General features: G+C 42.5%; 1 protein-coding gene across 1 annotated transcript in view; it reads right to left on the bottom strand.

The window, feature by feature from the left end:
- The window catches only part of CHD7 (chromodomain helicase DNA binding protein 7), a 209,962-nt gene that overhangs the window by 141,156 nt on the left and 52,054 nt on the right, over positions 1-16,752 (bottom strand). The window contains exon 3 of the mRNA XM_089517366.1: positions 10,147-11,985. Within this exon, the coding sequence (XP_089373492.1) occupies positions 10,147-11,811 (1,665 nt within the window). The 5' untranslated portion in view covers positions 11,812-11,985. The remainder of the gene's footprint in view (positions 1-10,146; positions 11,986-16,752) is intronic.

The raw sequence follows: 16,752 nt of genomic DNA, 5'->3' as shown, positions 1-16,752 counted from the left end.
CCCTCTCCTCAAGCTTTCCCGACCCCCACCTGTCCTCCGGAGGCAGCTGGGGGACAGGAAAGGTCCCTGCAGAGGAGCCATGGGCACACGCCAGTCACTCCTACTCCCTTCACCATTTTCCCAGCCACCAGCTGTCTCTGAAAGGCAGCTGAAGGCTGGGAAATGTCCAGGAGGAGGAAGAAAGGGTGTGCACCTTTGGCTCCTTCTCCCCGGCGCCATTTTCCAGCTGAAGGCCAGTAAATGGCAAGGAGGAAGCACAATGGGCACACACAAACCTGTTCCTCCTCCTTCTGAACCATGCCTGGTGACATGGCGTTGTGTGCCACCTGTGGCACACATGACACAGGTTTGCCATCACGGTTCTAGGATGTACTTGTCTGATGCAGGGCACTGCCCTAAACTGTTATGTTTTATGTCAAACTGTTACATCTTAAGGACAAAAATCACATGCTCAAACAAATTAAGCACAATACAGTTCTCCCTCCATATTCGCTAGGGTTAGTGGAACAAGACCCCCGTGAAAATGGAAAAACCGTAAATAACAAAAACACTGTTTTTACCTGAGAGGGCACCTCTCTAGGAATCTCTAGGTCCTCCAGTGCAACTCTGTGGTCAATGTCCAACATACACTGACCATAGAATGGCATTGGAGTAGCTACAAATGGTCTGTCAGCGCAACTTTTAGTTAAAGTTGACCACAGAGTTCTACTGGAGGACCTAGACAGTCCTAGAGAGAACATATTAATGAAATCCGTGAATAATCAAATCCGCAAATATCAAATCCGCAAATATGGAGGGATGACTGTACTGTGACTGCATACTGCAGAGGAACACCGGTAATGATGGGTAAGCTAAATTTCAAGTATGTGTAGCCTCCATTATTGATCTTATCCATACTTGTTCTCCTAAAAATTTAAAATACAATGGTGAAATAGAATACCATGTAATAATAATAATAATAATAGTTTTTATTTTTACCCCGCCTTTCCAATTGCATGATCAAGGCGGCTTACAAAACAAAGAATAATAAAACACAGTTAAAAGCATCACAATATAAAAGTCTAAAAACATCATTACAAGGGGTATGAACGGGAATCTATACAAATCGGAATTCACTAGGGGCAAGAAAAGGACAATGTACTGCACTAGTCCGGGGTCGAAAAACAAAGAACAAGGAGCAGAGAAAAAACACTATTGCCTAAAGTGAAAAAGCCAGCTGGAATAGGTGCGTTTTTAATTGTTTCTTGAAAGAAACTAAAGATGCAGAGGAACAGAGCTCTACAGGGAGCTTATTCCACAATGAGGGGGTGACGATAGTAAAAGCCCTCTGTGAGGTCCTTACCAGATGGGATTTAGGGACCTCCAACAAATTTGTCCCAGATGTTCTGAGTGTGCGGGGCAGATTATATGGGGAGAGACGGTCCTCCAAGTACCCTGGGCCCAAGCCATTTAGGGCTTTATAGGTCAAAACCAACACCTTGTATTGAGCTCGGAAGCGAACAGGTAGCCAGTGGAGATCTTTTAAAATAGGTGTTATGTGGTCCATCCTGGAACGACCAGCGACCAGTCTGGCTGCCATATTCTGCACCAGTTGAAGCTTCCGGGTTTGGTACAAGGGAGCAGATGGACACATTAGAAAAGAAACATTGATACAAGTCAATGGATACTATCAAAAATACTCCCAAATGGATTAGAATTTCCTTATGAGAAAGTACTCGCAACTTCTGATCATTTGGCCTTCTTTTTTCTGCCATTATGCACCAAGTTCATATTTTCACCAAGATCTATCGTAACCCTAGATTAGTAGTTCCCAATCCTTGGTCCTCTGTGTGTTTTGGACTTCATCTCCCAAAAGTCTCAGCCAGCTTGGGCAACAGTCATGAATTCTGGAATCTGAAGTCCAAAACATCTAGACCACTGTCCTAGATCTTTCTTCACTAATTGCAGCCAATTCAAAACCCTACATTGAGTATATGTAATACTCATTTGGTCAGATTTGTGCAGCTTCTGTCTTTCTTATTTGGGCTAAACTTTCTGGTGCTCTTTCTAGTGTTTTTCCATGTCATGGTTTGCATTCCACCTGAACTTTTATTAGTGTGTTTTAAAAATAATCCTCAAATTTTATACACTATATGCTGGAAAACCAATGTAATACCTCTGTAGAAGAGTGGAAAGTGAAAGTAAATGATTTCGCGATTATGGATAGGCTGAGCATGTACATTGCAGGGAATACAACAACAATATGGGGGGGAAAGGGGGGGGGGGAATTAGAAAAACTTTGGTGCCAATAGAATTGTTTGCTGATGTATATCTTCAAAGAAATGTTTGAGCGAGTATATGTATATAATTAATTGTATGTTATTGATTTGCTTGCTCACCTTTTTTTGTTTTGTCTGTATTATTTTGTTTGTTTGTTAAAATAAATAAAATAATCCTCAAGATTGGTTTATTAATTTGGCTTTCACGACTCTCCTCTTTTACCTACTATTAATTGTTTTTAACAGTGTACAATGTTGACCATCCAATTCATAGAATCATAGAAGTTCTTCTTAAATTCAATGTGACTGAACTGACACTGTGGAAAATTTTCAACTCACACACTTGTTAAATTTAATAATACAATGGTTACTGTTTGAGAGTTATTCAGTGTTAAATTCAGGGTGTAACTTAAGAATGTAAAGTGGGCCCTTACCTTATGAGGGGGAATCCGTTCCAGACACCATCACCCTGGCATAAGACAAAAAGCACGTATGCTAAAGCCCCATTGGATATAATGGGGCTCGTTCTCGCAGTGCAGCAGTGCGCACACCCCATTCTCCCTTTTGCTGTGCGGCTTCAGCATAAGCTAAAAGCTGCGTATGGCACGGGCATACTTTACTAAGACCACATACGAGCCATTTGATGGAAACAACATCATCCCTGCTGCCATTTCTGCTAGCCTTCTGCCTTTTCTATCATTTAAGTATTTTAACTGATAATTATTTAAATTGGATTAACTGTGCTACTGGTTAATAAGGACTTTTTACTATTATGTGAGTAAGCTGGTATGGAAATGAAGTTAGGTTGGAAAGTTTTAAACTCTGCAGCCTTTGTTATTGTTGTGTAATTTCAAGTCATTCCCTAGTTATGGCAACCCTAAGGCAAACCTACCATGGAGTTTTCTTGGCAAGAATTGTTCAGAGGAGATTGGCCATTGCCTTCCCCTGAGGATGAGAGCAACTGACTACTCTCTTATAAAGTAGTCTCTTGGACGTCTCTTCATTTTTTGAACTCCTCCCAGGAGTCAAAGAAGCTGCATTACCTTGTTACGATGATCTACTGTTGTGGCTTTCATGCTCTTCTTTTGGGACACTCTATTTAGCTTTTATAAATAACATCTAACTATAACTGAAGGACCATCGACTCCAATGATTATAAAAAGGGTCCATTAATGTGCCCATGCATTGAGTCAACATAATAACAAGAGGGGCAATTTGTAGTCCAATGTATTTGTCCCCCCCCCCTCTCTCTCACACACACATATTTTGGGGACCTCTCTGCTGTATGGGCCACTGACAGTGTATTTTTTTCTGGCAGTTCACTAGCACTCCCCACTTTTGCATCATACTTTCATAAAGAACATGAAATTTTGCAACACATGAACAGCAATTAAAAATTGGAACTCTGAAACTTGATTACTTTAGGAATATACAATGGATCCACAAAACAGGATTTTCACCAAGCAAATAGAAAGGCAGCTATCTATAGCTTCCTGGAATTTTTATCATAGTCTAAACAGGAAAAAAAATAAAGTGAAATTAAGTTTTCATCCAGCACAAATTGTCTCCGCACAACATACTAAATTAAAGGAAACTTCTAACACTGTTGTGACTCAGCAGTACCTAAAAACTGGAGACTTTGGCACAAAGTCATGCACTCCCCTCAGCTGTCCTTGAAAGCCAACATAAGACCCCCTTCTCAGACAGACTATGCCCCTGTGACTCTGGCCAAATAGAAACAACAGAACATGTATTACTCCAGGGTTCATACTACAGGGACATCTGCCACAGTTTTATGTCATCTCCATTGCATAAATACCAAGGACACACTGGTCAATTTTAAACTTCTCTGTTGCTTTTAGACATCAACTCTGATACAATGTATGATGTTGCGATATTCTGTGCAATTGTGATTAAAATTCACCAGGTAATGACCTTTCCAGTAGACGAGTATCAATCTTATCTTTCTATACTGGAGCAATGTACTCTGAAAGGATATTTTGAATACTATTTTGACCTGTGTTTTTATCTTCTTTTATTATGTAACCCCTTTTTATCTATGCTGGTCTTTGACCATAATAAATATTTGATTTAATTCGATTTGATGTAACTCAGCTATTTTCTTAATTATTTGATTAGCTTATATACTGCTTAGATTCTATATACCAAATTGCATACTGGTAGAAAAAATAACATTCATTTCATAAATAATAAAATATTATGAGATCTTATAGATCTATTTCTTTGTGAAGAGCTACTCCAACCCCAAACTTTTCACTTCTCCTTTAGAATCATGTGCCAATCTTTTTCCACCTTATATAAATTTTACTCCCCAAGGACTTAATACATATATGGAAAGCAATATCTTGTTTCATTTCATCTTTTTCAAATATTTCACTATTGAATAAGCTCTCCAGGACAGAAGTTTGTTCTGTACATAATAACTCAATTAAAGGAAATTAAATTTATAACACTTAAAACTGTTATATAGTGCACCCGCGTCATATGCGGACGCACTATACGTGGCTTTCAGCATATGCTGAAAGCCACGCGGGAGAGCACAGGGTGCAAGGGGCGACGCATCCCATTGAAAGTAATGGGGTGCACTCCTCTGGCACATGTGCTGCCGCCTCTCTGCACCATGCACAAGCCCCATTACTTTCAATGGGGCTCAAGCATACACTTCTTTACGCTGGGGGTCCGGAACAGATCCCCTGCATTAAAAAAGGGCGCATTGTAATCCTAAATCACTTCTCACACAATCCTTCCTTTTACTGTACTTCCTTTTATCTATCTGGCATGTCCCACCATTTAGAATCAGTGGATGGCCCCAGGTTCTAGCATTATTAGGAGAAAAGATTCTCCTTATTTATGTTCTCCATGTAATGAATGATTTTATACCCCACTATCAGCAGCAACCCCCTCCCCTTATGTCTCCTTTTCAAAGATAAATAGCATCAAACACTATAAGCCTTTCCTGCAAGGTACTTGCTTTAGTCTCAGTCGTTTGGGATCTAAAAGTAAATTGGTGATCCTAGAACTATTTACGTTTCATTTATGCAAGATACCCAACACATCTTTCAGATGTCTGGATGGCAGCTATATTTTCATTTTTAGTTGTAAAAATGAAAATTGTGAATACCAGCCAGCCTGCCTCCTGAGAAGAACCTCTCCTGAATGCTGACCTTCCCTCCCTCTTCCCACTGCTCTGGGACTCCTTGGAAGTAGCAGCAACATCTCCAGCTCAGCAGAGAGAGAGGTGGGGCAGCATCCCCTCGGCCATCCCTCCCTCCCTCACCCTTAGAACCTGGGACGTCCAGAGGCTCTTATAGCTACCCTTCTCTCTCATCTCCCTCATGTCTTGGGATTGTCAGCCCATCCCATCCAGCACTGTTGGACTGTACCTTTATTTTTCTGCTTTTCTCTTTTCTACATTTTCTCCTGCCATCTGTTTGTCACTCAAACCACTCTTCCCCATGGCTCCTCGCACCTCTCCTTCTCCTTATCTCATCCCTATCCACCCCCTCCCTATCTCTCAACTCCCATTCTCCTGCACCCTCTGGAACTGTTGCTCCGCTGCGCCAAAAGCAGCGGCAATCCATGATCTTTTTCTGTCACAATCATTCAATCTTCTCGCCCTCACTGAAACTTGGCTTCCGGCCCATGATACCGCTACCTCTGCTGCCCTTTCTCTTGGCAGTCTCTCTTTTACTCACACTGGCCGCCCTGAGGGTCGCGGAGGAGGGGTCGGCATCTTATTATCAAAGTCCTGCCAGTTTCAGGTTCTCTCTCCTCCCCCCAGCTATTCCTTCTCTTCATTTGAATTACACTCCATTAGACTCTTTTTTCCTCTACAACTTCAGGTTGCCATCATCTATCGTCCTCCTGGTTCAGTGTCTCAGTTTTTCACCGACTTCGAGTCTTGGTTGACATTTTTTCTTTCAGATACTGTCCCCTCCTTGATCTTAGGTGACTTTAACATCCACCTCGACGATCCCAAGAATTTCTCAACCTGTCGCTTCAGCTCTCTTTTAGCTTCCTTCGGTCTCCAACCATATTCCAACTCTCCAACCCATTCCCTTGGTCACTGTCTTGACTTAGTTCTCCCTTCCAAGTGTGTCGTGTCCGACTACTCGGCCTCTGATTTTCCACTATCTGACCATCACCTACTTTCCTTTACTCTTACCTACATCCCACCTCCCCATCATACCATCCTCCGCCAATTCCGCGATCTTCATTCTCTTGACCTTAACCATCTCACACAGTCCTTGGACTCATCCTTCGCTTCTCTCAATCTTGGGGACTCTGCTGACTCAGCTATGTCTTTACTGAATTCTACTCTCTCTTCAACTCTTGACAGCTTTGCCCCAGTATCTACGCGCCTGTCCTCCTCTTCCTCTACGACTAGGCCTCAGCCCTGGATCACTCCCATTGTTAGATTTCTCCGGTCCTGCTCCCGAGCAGCCGAACGTCTCTGGAGAAAGTCCAGGGAGTGGGCCGACTTTATCCATTTTAAGTTCATTATTTTATCCTTTTCACGTGCCCTGTCGATGGAAAAACAAGACTACTTCAAATCATTGATCTGCGCCAACGAGAGGCGCCCACAGCGCTTGTTCTCCTGTTTCAACACACTGTTAAAACCCTCTCCTCCCTCCGTCTCTCCATTATTTTCTCCCTCCGACTTCGCCAATTACTTCATTACAAAGATCACTACCATTTGTTCTGAGTTAACTCCTCATGATTTGGCTCCCACCATTAATCTCCTCGCCCCTCCTACTGATAAACTCTCTGTGTTTCCTCCTGTTTCTTTGGAAGAACTCTCTTCGCTGCTGAACTCATCAAAACCCACCACCTGCTCTCTTGATCCAATTCCTTCTTGTCTTTTAATCTCTATAGCCCCCTCTTTGTTACCCTCCCTCCTCTATATCTTTAATCTCTCTCTCTCTTCGGGTTCCTTCCCCTCAGTCTTCAAACATGCCTTAGTTTCCCCTATCCTGAAAAAACCCTCTCTCGACCCCTCTTCCTTGGCTAGCTATCGTCCAGTCTCTCTTCTTCTTTTTCTCTCTAAGGTGTTGGAACGAGTTGTCTATTCACGCTGTCTTGAGTTTCTTGAAACCAACTCCATTCTGGATCCCTTCCAGTCTGGTTTTCGCCCACGGCACTCCACAGAGACGGCCCTTACTAAGATCTCGAATGATCTTTTGCGGGCCAAGGCAAATGGCCTTTATTCTATCCTTGTCCTACTCAATCTGTCTGCGGCCTTCGACACCGTGGACCACTGTCTCCTAATAGATGTACTCTCTGACCTTGGTTTCTTGGGCCTTGTTCTCAATTGGTTCACATCTTACTTGTCAGATCGATCTTTTTCAGTGGTCTCGGGTGGTCAGACCTCGTCTTCTGTCCCCTTATCTGTTGGAGTTCCTGGGGGCTCTGTTTTGGGTCCCCTTCTGTTCTCTTTATACACACTCTCCCTTGGCAAACTTATCAGTTCTTTTGGTTTCTCCTACCATCTGTACGCCGATGATACCCAGCTGTACCTTTCCACCCCTAATCTTTCACCAGAGCTAGAGCAGCAAGTGTCATCCTGTTTAACAGCTGTCTCCCACTGGATGCACCATCGGCGTCTGAAGCTCAATATGTCAAAGACCGAGCTTCTTGTTTTCCCTCCTAAGCCCACCCTTCACTACTCCTTTTCTATTTCTATCAATAACATCTCTATCCAGCCAGTCCAGGAAGCCCGCAGTCTTGGTTTCATCTTTGACTCCTCTTTGTCATTTATCCCTCAGATCCAGACTACAGCCAAAGTCTGCAGATTTTTTCTCTACAATATCGCCAAAATCCGTCCATATCTCTCAGCTTCTACCGCAAAGACACTGGTCCATGCCCTAGTGGTCTCACGACTAGACTACTGTAACCTCCTCTTGGTAGGGCTTCCCCTCTCTCATCTCCACCCATTAATTTCTGTTCAGCATTCAGCTGCACGCATTATTTCACTCGCTCTCCGTTATGATCATGTCTCCCCTCTGTTGTCCTCCCTTCACTGGCTCCCTTTTCCTTTCCGCATCAGGTACAAACTTTTGCTACTCACCTTTAAAGCTCTGCATGGGCTGGCCCCTCTTTATTTAACCGATCTTCTCTCTCCCTACATCCCTACTTGCACGCTCCGCTCTGGTAGCCAAAGTCTCCTCTTTCAACCCAGGATCTCCTCTGTCCCATCCCGGATCCGTCCCTTCTCTCTTACTGCCCCTCATTCCTGGAACCTTCTTCCTCTGCATGCACGGCTCATCACTTCCCTAACCAGCTTTAAGGCTGAGCTGAAAACCATATTGTTTAGGGAAGCGTTCTCAGGGAATTGTGATTGTCATCTGGCTGTCTGACAATATTTGATGTGATGTGATTTGTTTGATATTTGATGTTTTTAATTTGTTTTTTCTTTTCTATATGGTAATTTTATCTATTCCTCTTTTAATTGTTATTATTTTAGAATGTACGCCTTGGGCAGGCTTTTATATTCTCTCTAATTTTACCGACTTTGTACAGCGCTGTGTATAATTACAGTGCGTTAGAAATAAAGTTTAATAATAATAATAATAATAATAATAGTTGTACACAAGAAAATATGCTATTTTTAAAGAAGTCAAAGATAGCCTGCAACTTCCTTGTAAAAAGTGCTGTAAACCAAGGAAAAACCAGATTAATATAGGGCCTGTACAGACAGGCCAAAATAAAGCTACTTCAGGTCACTTTTGAGGTATGCTATTTAAATGATACATGCATCCTAAGAGTCCAGAAGCTATGCCAAAGCCACACTCCAGTCCTAAGGACTGGAGCGTGGCTTTGGTGTGCCTTCCGGACTTTTAGGAAGCATGTATCATTTAAATAGCATACCTCAAAAGTGACCCAAAGCAGCTTTATTTTGGCCTGTCTGTATGGGGCCAATAATAACTATGGAATCACTTTCAGGACAGCAAGGGGGCCAAAGTGGTTTAATGTTGCTCCTTAATGTTGCTCCACTGGCCAAGCCCAGATCGTAACCATAAACCTTTCATTACTATTCTCTTTTTAACCATTCCATAGAAGGATGAAGACAATTCAAGTTTCTATTTACTTAGAGAACCTATTATTTATTATTATTATTATTAGTAGTAGTAGTAGTAGTAGTAGCAACAGCTGCTGCTTCTACTGCAGCTACTATTACTATTAACAACAAGGGAGAAAAGTCACAGTGTTAAAACTATTACCAATCTTAAAAAATAAAAAAGTTATCAGGCAAGTTAATCTTTCCCAAAATCTCGTATTTGGCCTTGTGTTCTCTCTTATACTAAAAAATTATCTGTTTGAAGCATTTTACCCACACTATAGCCAAGGATGGTCCACAGAGGTACTTCCAAAAGGTCAAACAAACCTCTTTCTATAGGTTGACAATCTTAAAAGACACAAAAGGAGAGGAGACGGGAAGTGGAAAAAAAGCAACTCCAGCACCAGATCTTAAAGTTGCCGTTCTCAAAACAACCAGCAGAAATGGAAGCAGTTCAGCAAAAGCAGGAACCAAACACTGGTACCCTCTATGTAGAGCTAATAAAAAGGCAACTGCAGCTTACCCAAAAGGAATAACTCCCCAATTCCCTGTCATCTTATTTTATTATAAACCTAAATACATAAGTGGATCTAACTATTAATTATCATTTTTCCTTGGCTTTTCAGAGGAGACAATTCCAAAAGCAAAGATACTGTACAACATTTCAAAAGAGCAAAATGTATTAGCAAAACCAATAAGACAGAATTTTCTATGACAGAGTCGACACAAGCAAAGTGAAATGGCCATGTAACCAGAAATGCACTATTTTGTCTATACAGCTCATTGCACTTTTAACAACATGCTACTTACCTGAAGGACAGGCACTTTTTGTGGTGTGTTCTGTGGTGACTGGTGAAGCTGTGCCCAAGGCTGGTGGTGAGGATGTGGTGGTGGTGATGACTGATGATGAATGCCTGGATGAGGCTGCATGGGAGGACACGTTGGCATTTGTTGTTGAAAAGATGACTGACTGGGATGCTGCTGACCAGATATTAGTCGTTCTTGTATTGCTTGTGGATCAGCAAGTCCAACACCTGGGCAACCATTTGGTCTCATGTGACCACCCATCTCCCGTGGTGCTGAAGACATACCCATGAATGGCCGGTTCTGCTGTATATTCCGAGGGCCCATACTCCTCTGTCCAATTCCCATGGCACCAGGTGGCTGGTGAGATGGCTGAGGATGGGGCATATTTGGATAACTGCCAACTTCCATTGGTATTCCAGCACTACCAGGCCTAACTTGTGGAGGAGGAGTACCTGCTGGATTACTCATTGCTTTCAAAGGTGACATGGGAGGTGGAGAAACATAGGTTCCCTGAGGCTGTGAAGGGTGCATAGTTTGTGTGTTCATTTGGTTAAGTGAGCCACTAGGGTGAAGGGGCTGCTGGTGCATTAGTCCTTGACCACTGTTAGATGGAAACCCTACGGCATTTGGGTATCTTGGTACAGATTGATTCATTGGAGTGTTATTTGTAAGGCCTAAATTCTGATTCATCCCTGTATTGTTTACTAATCCCTGATTTAGGTTATTGTAAGGATAACGAGAATACTGCCCTGAGTTGTTTATAGTAGGTGAAGGTACTGTCTGGCCCCGAGAACTAAAGTTAAGTGTTTGCGACCTAACAGCACCCTGCTGAGAAGGGTTAGGGGAGAATCTGGGACTGTGGGCTACAGATTCTCCATGGAGAGCAGTGGGGGGATGATGGTGGAATTGCTGTACTGAATGTCGTAAAGAAGGCCCCATACTTGGATTCTGTTGGGGCACATGGGACATGTGGCCAGGTCCTGAGGTGGCAATGAAAGGATTTCCCTGATTAAGACCCTCCTGGCTCTGAGGAAACTGATTTATCCTCTGCTGCTGTGGTTGACCATGCTGCTGCATTGAAAAGTCACCACGAGCCATGTAATTTCCAATCTGCTGTATGTGCTGAGGATGACCTTGTCCAGGTGGCCCTGATGGTCCAGATGGTGGTGGCTGAGCAGGTGGAGGTTGTTGCTGCTGGTATGGAGCTCTTATCTGATCTGGTACTTGAACTGCCCTGGGCCCCCACATGGAACTGCCATCTACAAAGGGTTGCCCATGCCTTTCATTCTGTATTCCAGGATAGACTCCCATCTGACTACTAGTGCCTGCACCATGAGGGACCGGAGGATTGTGATACTGTGAATGAGGAGACGCTATACCATTCCCAGGGGCAGTACTCATCAGTCTGTTGGGCTGATCCATCAGATGCATTTTCTGTTGTTCATACTGATTATAGTGATCAAAATGAGTCAATTTTGCTTGACTTTGACTGGCTGGAGGATGGTGAAGGGGTGACTGTAATGGGGCAAATCCTTGATCAATGGGCATTTGTTGTCCCATGGCATTTACTGGGTTTTCAGGGTATCCACATTCCCCTAGGCCTTCTAGTCCTTCACTGAAAAGATTTCCATCTTCTCCAAAAAGACTCATCATTCCTGGATCTGCCATCTTGTTCCAGACGAAGCGTATCAGAGCTAGAACTAGAAAAACTAGTTCGTGCTTCACCTCACTGAGGTGTTTGACTTCAAAGCCTTTAATCCTCAACTAATCGCCTTCATGTCATTCCATATTTCCTTAATTCTTTTGGACCACGAAGTGTCAGGCAAATTCTTGTTACCAGTCCTAAAAAGAAATTTAAAAAATCAGATTGCAAATAAAACTGAAAGTTACATTTAAGCATTCCAAATCTTTCTGCAATGCTAAATGAAAGCTTTTCAAATACTGAATTTTAATATTTTATTTTAAGAAAATATCATAGGCAGTTTTAGTGTGATAAAAAACAATAACTAGAAAGTCAGGAAACAGTAACCTTACATTAATCCATTCACTGTACTTCCTTGTGTTCCATTACTGGATGGAACAGAACAAAAGAACACAACAGGCAGCTGAAGCAGCTGCCGCAGCAGGCAGTCAAATACATGAATATAGCCAAGCAGCCCATCTGCTGAACTAAAATCCTGAAAATGCTCTAGTTACCAACAGTATATCCTTAACCTTGTACCCATGAGCAGAGTGATCAGCTGAGTGAGCAACAGTAGGGAGAGCTAAAACAAGCTCATTCACATATACCCTTGATTTTAAATGTTAGTTTCTCCTGAATAAAAAAAAAAAAATCCTATTGCTCAATTAACTATTCATCTAAATGAAATGTAAGGCACACTTGGTAACTAATGAAGTTGCAAACTGGGATAGGGACTTCTGTAATGCAATGCTAAAGCTCAACATTTAACATCTGCTAACATTTTCAAGTGTTCAAGGCACTTCACATGCATTATCACATAAATAATCCTTATAACTGTAAAGGTATACCAGATTTATTATCCCTCATCTTTAAAATGGGAGGATTGAGACTGATAATGTATGATTTGCCCAATGCAATCTAATGAGTTCGTGGCAAAGGAAAGCCTCAAATTTGAACTTTGCATCTCGGCATATTAGCCACTGCATGAGCAGGGCGGGGGCAGAATTCATTTATGTACACTGAGAAAAGGACTTTCCCATGTTACAAGAGACTGAAAAGAAATGTCATGATTACAGAAGAAATACATATATTAAATAACATTTTAAAAGGGGGGCATAAGGAAGACACAAAGTAATTATAGACAAGGTCATGTCACAAAGGCTTTTCAATGCAAACTCTATCTGTGAGTATCCCAGGGCAAGTGGAGTAATTGGCAGCAAGCAATGAAAATTCATTTTGAATTACTAACCCAGTACCATTCTTAGAAAAGTATCAGTTTTTAGCAGCAGGTGGTGAACATGATTTCATCAAGGTTTTTTGACTTACCACATGAGACTAAGGTCCGAAACATATGGGCCAAAAGTGCCAGCTTCAGGCCGATATGGGGGTATGGCATACAGATGACACACACACACAGATCAGTCCAAAGTTGTGACGCAGCCACCTAAGGCAGTCCAAAGCTGCCGGCAAAAGGAGTGCAAAAAAGTGGTCTTCGCCGGTGGCCCATTTGGGACCGTGGTGGCAGCCAGCCTCAGGACCACGGGGGCTGGTTGCCATGGTCCCATACCAAACAGGGTGCGACCAGGGCTGGCCACTCCAAGCTGCCAGTCTGCTTGATCCCCAAGGTATGAGGCAATCAGGTCCCTCCTGCATCCTGAACATTCACTCTTTATACATACGTACACACACACACACACACCACCACCACCACCACCACCACCAATAGAAAAGTAGGGAGAAAGCTAGACTGGAATCCTACTTTACAACATTCAGCCTCTAGGTTTTTCTCTAAGTGCATTCATGTGTACTCTCGCCTGTATTAAGGTATGATACAACTTACTATACTAGGTTACTACTTCCTGAAGTCACCAACATGGATTAAAAATCCACTGAAAAATGAGATAAAGAGCTGACTGGAAGCCCTCTAACTGAAAATCCACTAAAACAACCAAAAACATGAAAAGCGCTGTCATTCCAGGCATTTATGTATATTAATTTGACCAGGCCACTCTTCCAAATGCTGCTAGGGATTTTGCAGGGATAGTAGACAAACAACTAAACAACCTCCTCTGAACAAATCTTGCCAAGAAATCCCATGACAGGTTCACCTTAGTGCAGTGATGGCAAACCTTTTGGAGATTGAGTGCCCAAACTCAAAGGTGTCCCTGCACCAGGTGTTACCCGGTACGGGGGGGGGGGGCTTGGGGGGGACTTTCGGGGGTGTGATTACCTAGGGTTTCGAAGTCTTTGAGTCTCTGGAGAGGCAGCTAAAGGCACGGGAGGGTGGGGGAAGAGGAGGAACAGATGTGCGCCTGTTTCTACTCTTCTCCGACCCTCCCATCTCTCCGCTTGCCCTCAGGTTTGCCACAACTGCCTTAGCGTATCCATAAGTTGCAAACAACTTGAAGGCACACAACAAAAACAACAAAGCAAATGAATATTCAGCTAATTCTGTTTAGGAAGGACAAAGAGAAGACACTGATATTTTCAAAGGCCAGGGTGTAGACATCCATGTGTAATTCACCATCAAGCAGTAAGAGACAGATTTTGAGAATGCCAAGGGCCAAAGAATCTAAACAAGGAAATAAGGCTAGAAAACCTTTGAACTATTTCTGACAAAAAGCATTTCCCCCCATGTAATCTAAAGAACAAACAAAAAAGATAACAAGGTGTATTCGGGGCATGGAATGAGAGGTTCTCTAGCAAAGCCAAAGTGTAGAAGCTCCTTATTGGTGTATCATGGATAGCATGAGGCCCTCGAACATCTGTGCTATCCAGTCTCATAGAGTTGACACTTCAAACAACGTGTCTGTGGAGTTTTTAAACATTTTCAAGTAGCAATTGAAATAATATTCACAATTATTAATTTCCAGGTTAACGGTTATGTGGTCTTTCTGGGGGAAAATGGAATGGAACATTCCTGAAATCCCCCCTTCCTATGTTCTAAATAATGTTATCTCATTAAGCACATTTATTTTAACCATTACATTCACATGCACACAAAGCTTTATATGGAAATTATTTCAATAGAATATTTATAATAACAGAAAGAGAATAGCATACACTTCCCTTGTATCTCACCAAAAATGAGGATACCTGAAATAACACTTTTATAAGGTCATGTATCTAGTAAGTTGTACCTAATAAATCTTATAGCATAATTTAACTTTCTCTCTCTTCTCTAGGTTGCATCAACAGGAGTACAGTCTCTAGATTGTGGGAAGTAATAGGGCCACCCTATTTTGCTTTGGTCAGACATTACCTTGAATACTCTGTACACCTCTGTGTACCACAATTCAAGAAGGCTACTGACAAATTGGAACATGTCCAGAGGAGGGCAACCAAAATGGTAAAAGGTCTGAAAACTGTGCCCTATAAGGAACACCTTAGGGACCGAGTATGTTTAGCTTGGAGAAGAAAAGATTAAGAGGTGGCATGATAGCCATGTTTCAATATCTGCAGTATAGTGGGACCTTGGTATCCATGGACTTGCTGTCTGAGGACAGCAAGCCTGAGTTTGTCCCTAATGGTGGCACATGCATGTGGCCACACTGCCATTAGGGAGAGCCTCCACTGCCCCCAGTGGTGGTGTGTGCATGTAGCCTTGCCACTACTAGGGACAACAGAACTTCACCTGAAGTCCTGTTCTCCATAATGGTGGCACAGGCACAGGGACAACAGGGTCTGTTCCTAACGGCCACATTGCAAGCACCACGACTGGTGAGAACAGGACTTGAGCATCCACAAATTCTGGCATCTGCGTGTGTGTGTGTGTGTGTGTGTGTGTGTGTGTGTGTGTGTGTGTGTGTGTGTCTCCCCAGAACAGATCCCCTGCAGATAACAAGGTCCAACTGTATTTGAAATACTGAAGATCAAGTAAGATTGTTTTATGCTGTTCCAGAGCCTAGGACACGGAGCAGTGGATTCAAACTACATGAAAAGAGAACCCACCTAAATATAAGGAAGAATTTCCTGCTGGTAAGAGCTGTTTGACAGTGGAATAGGCTGCTTTGGTGTGTGGTGGAATCTCCTTCTTAGGAGGTTTTTAAAAAGAGGCTGGATGGCCATCTGTCAGGGGTACTTTGCATGACAGGAGGTTGGACTGGATAGTCCTTATGGTCTCTTCCAACTCTATGATTTATGTACTCAAGGGTTCGCACAAGAGCGATATGCAAAGCCACTGAAAATCTAACTGCCTTTCAGGATATCTGGACCATGCCTGTTGAGGTGCTTCAAGTTCAGTACAAACCAGACCCAGAACTACCTACTGATAAAACAGCTGCCTGAGTTTTAACAGTAGCTCATTGTCCTAAGTACAGATTTCTCAACAGGACTATCAGATGTTGTGGCACTCCTGTGTCTTTAAGAGCCATCTTGGGCTCCAGGGAGAGTTCAGGCTTGATGTTTTCAAGGACTCATTTGTCTGTCTTTTTTGGTTGTCCACAGTATCCTCTTCCCCACCACCACATCTCAAATGATTTGCTTTTTATCCACTTTCTTCACTGTCCAGCTTTCACATCTATACATGGTGATGGGGAATACAATGGCCTGTATGATTCTAACTTTAGTGCTCAGTTGTATATCTTCACTCTTTAGGATCTTGTCTAGTTCTTTCATAGATGCCCTTCCCATTCATAGTCTTCTTATTTCCTGACTGCAGTCTCTATTCTAATCAATGTTTGATACAAAGTATGGGAAATCTTTTAACTATTTCGATTTCATGCACTGTCTAGGTTCAATTCATGTAGATCCTCCATTGTCATTATTTTTGTTTTCTTTATGTTCAGGAGCAAGCCTACCTTTGCCCTTTTTTTCCTTGACCTTCCTTAGTAATTGTTCCAAGTCCATGATGTTTTCCCCTAGTGGTATGGTGTCATCCACATATCTGAATTGTTAATGTTCCTTTCTTTTATCCTCACATCTCCTTC

This window comes from Sceloporus occidentalis, unplaced genomic scaffold (genome assembly GCF_023333645.1).
Source record: "Sceloporus occidentalis isolate IW3139 unplaced genomic scaffold, rSceOcc1.0.p SCAF_3, whole genome shotgun sequence".
NCBI classification, from domain to species: Eukaryota; Metazoa; Chordata; class Lepidosauria; order Squamata; family Phrynosomatidae; genus Sceloporus; species Sceloporus occidentalis.
This window is presented reverse-complemented; position numbering and strand designations above follow the sequence as displayed.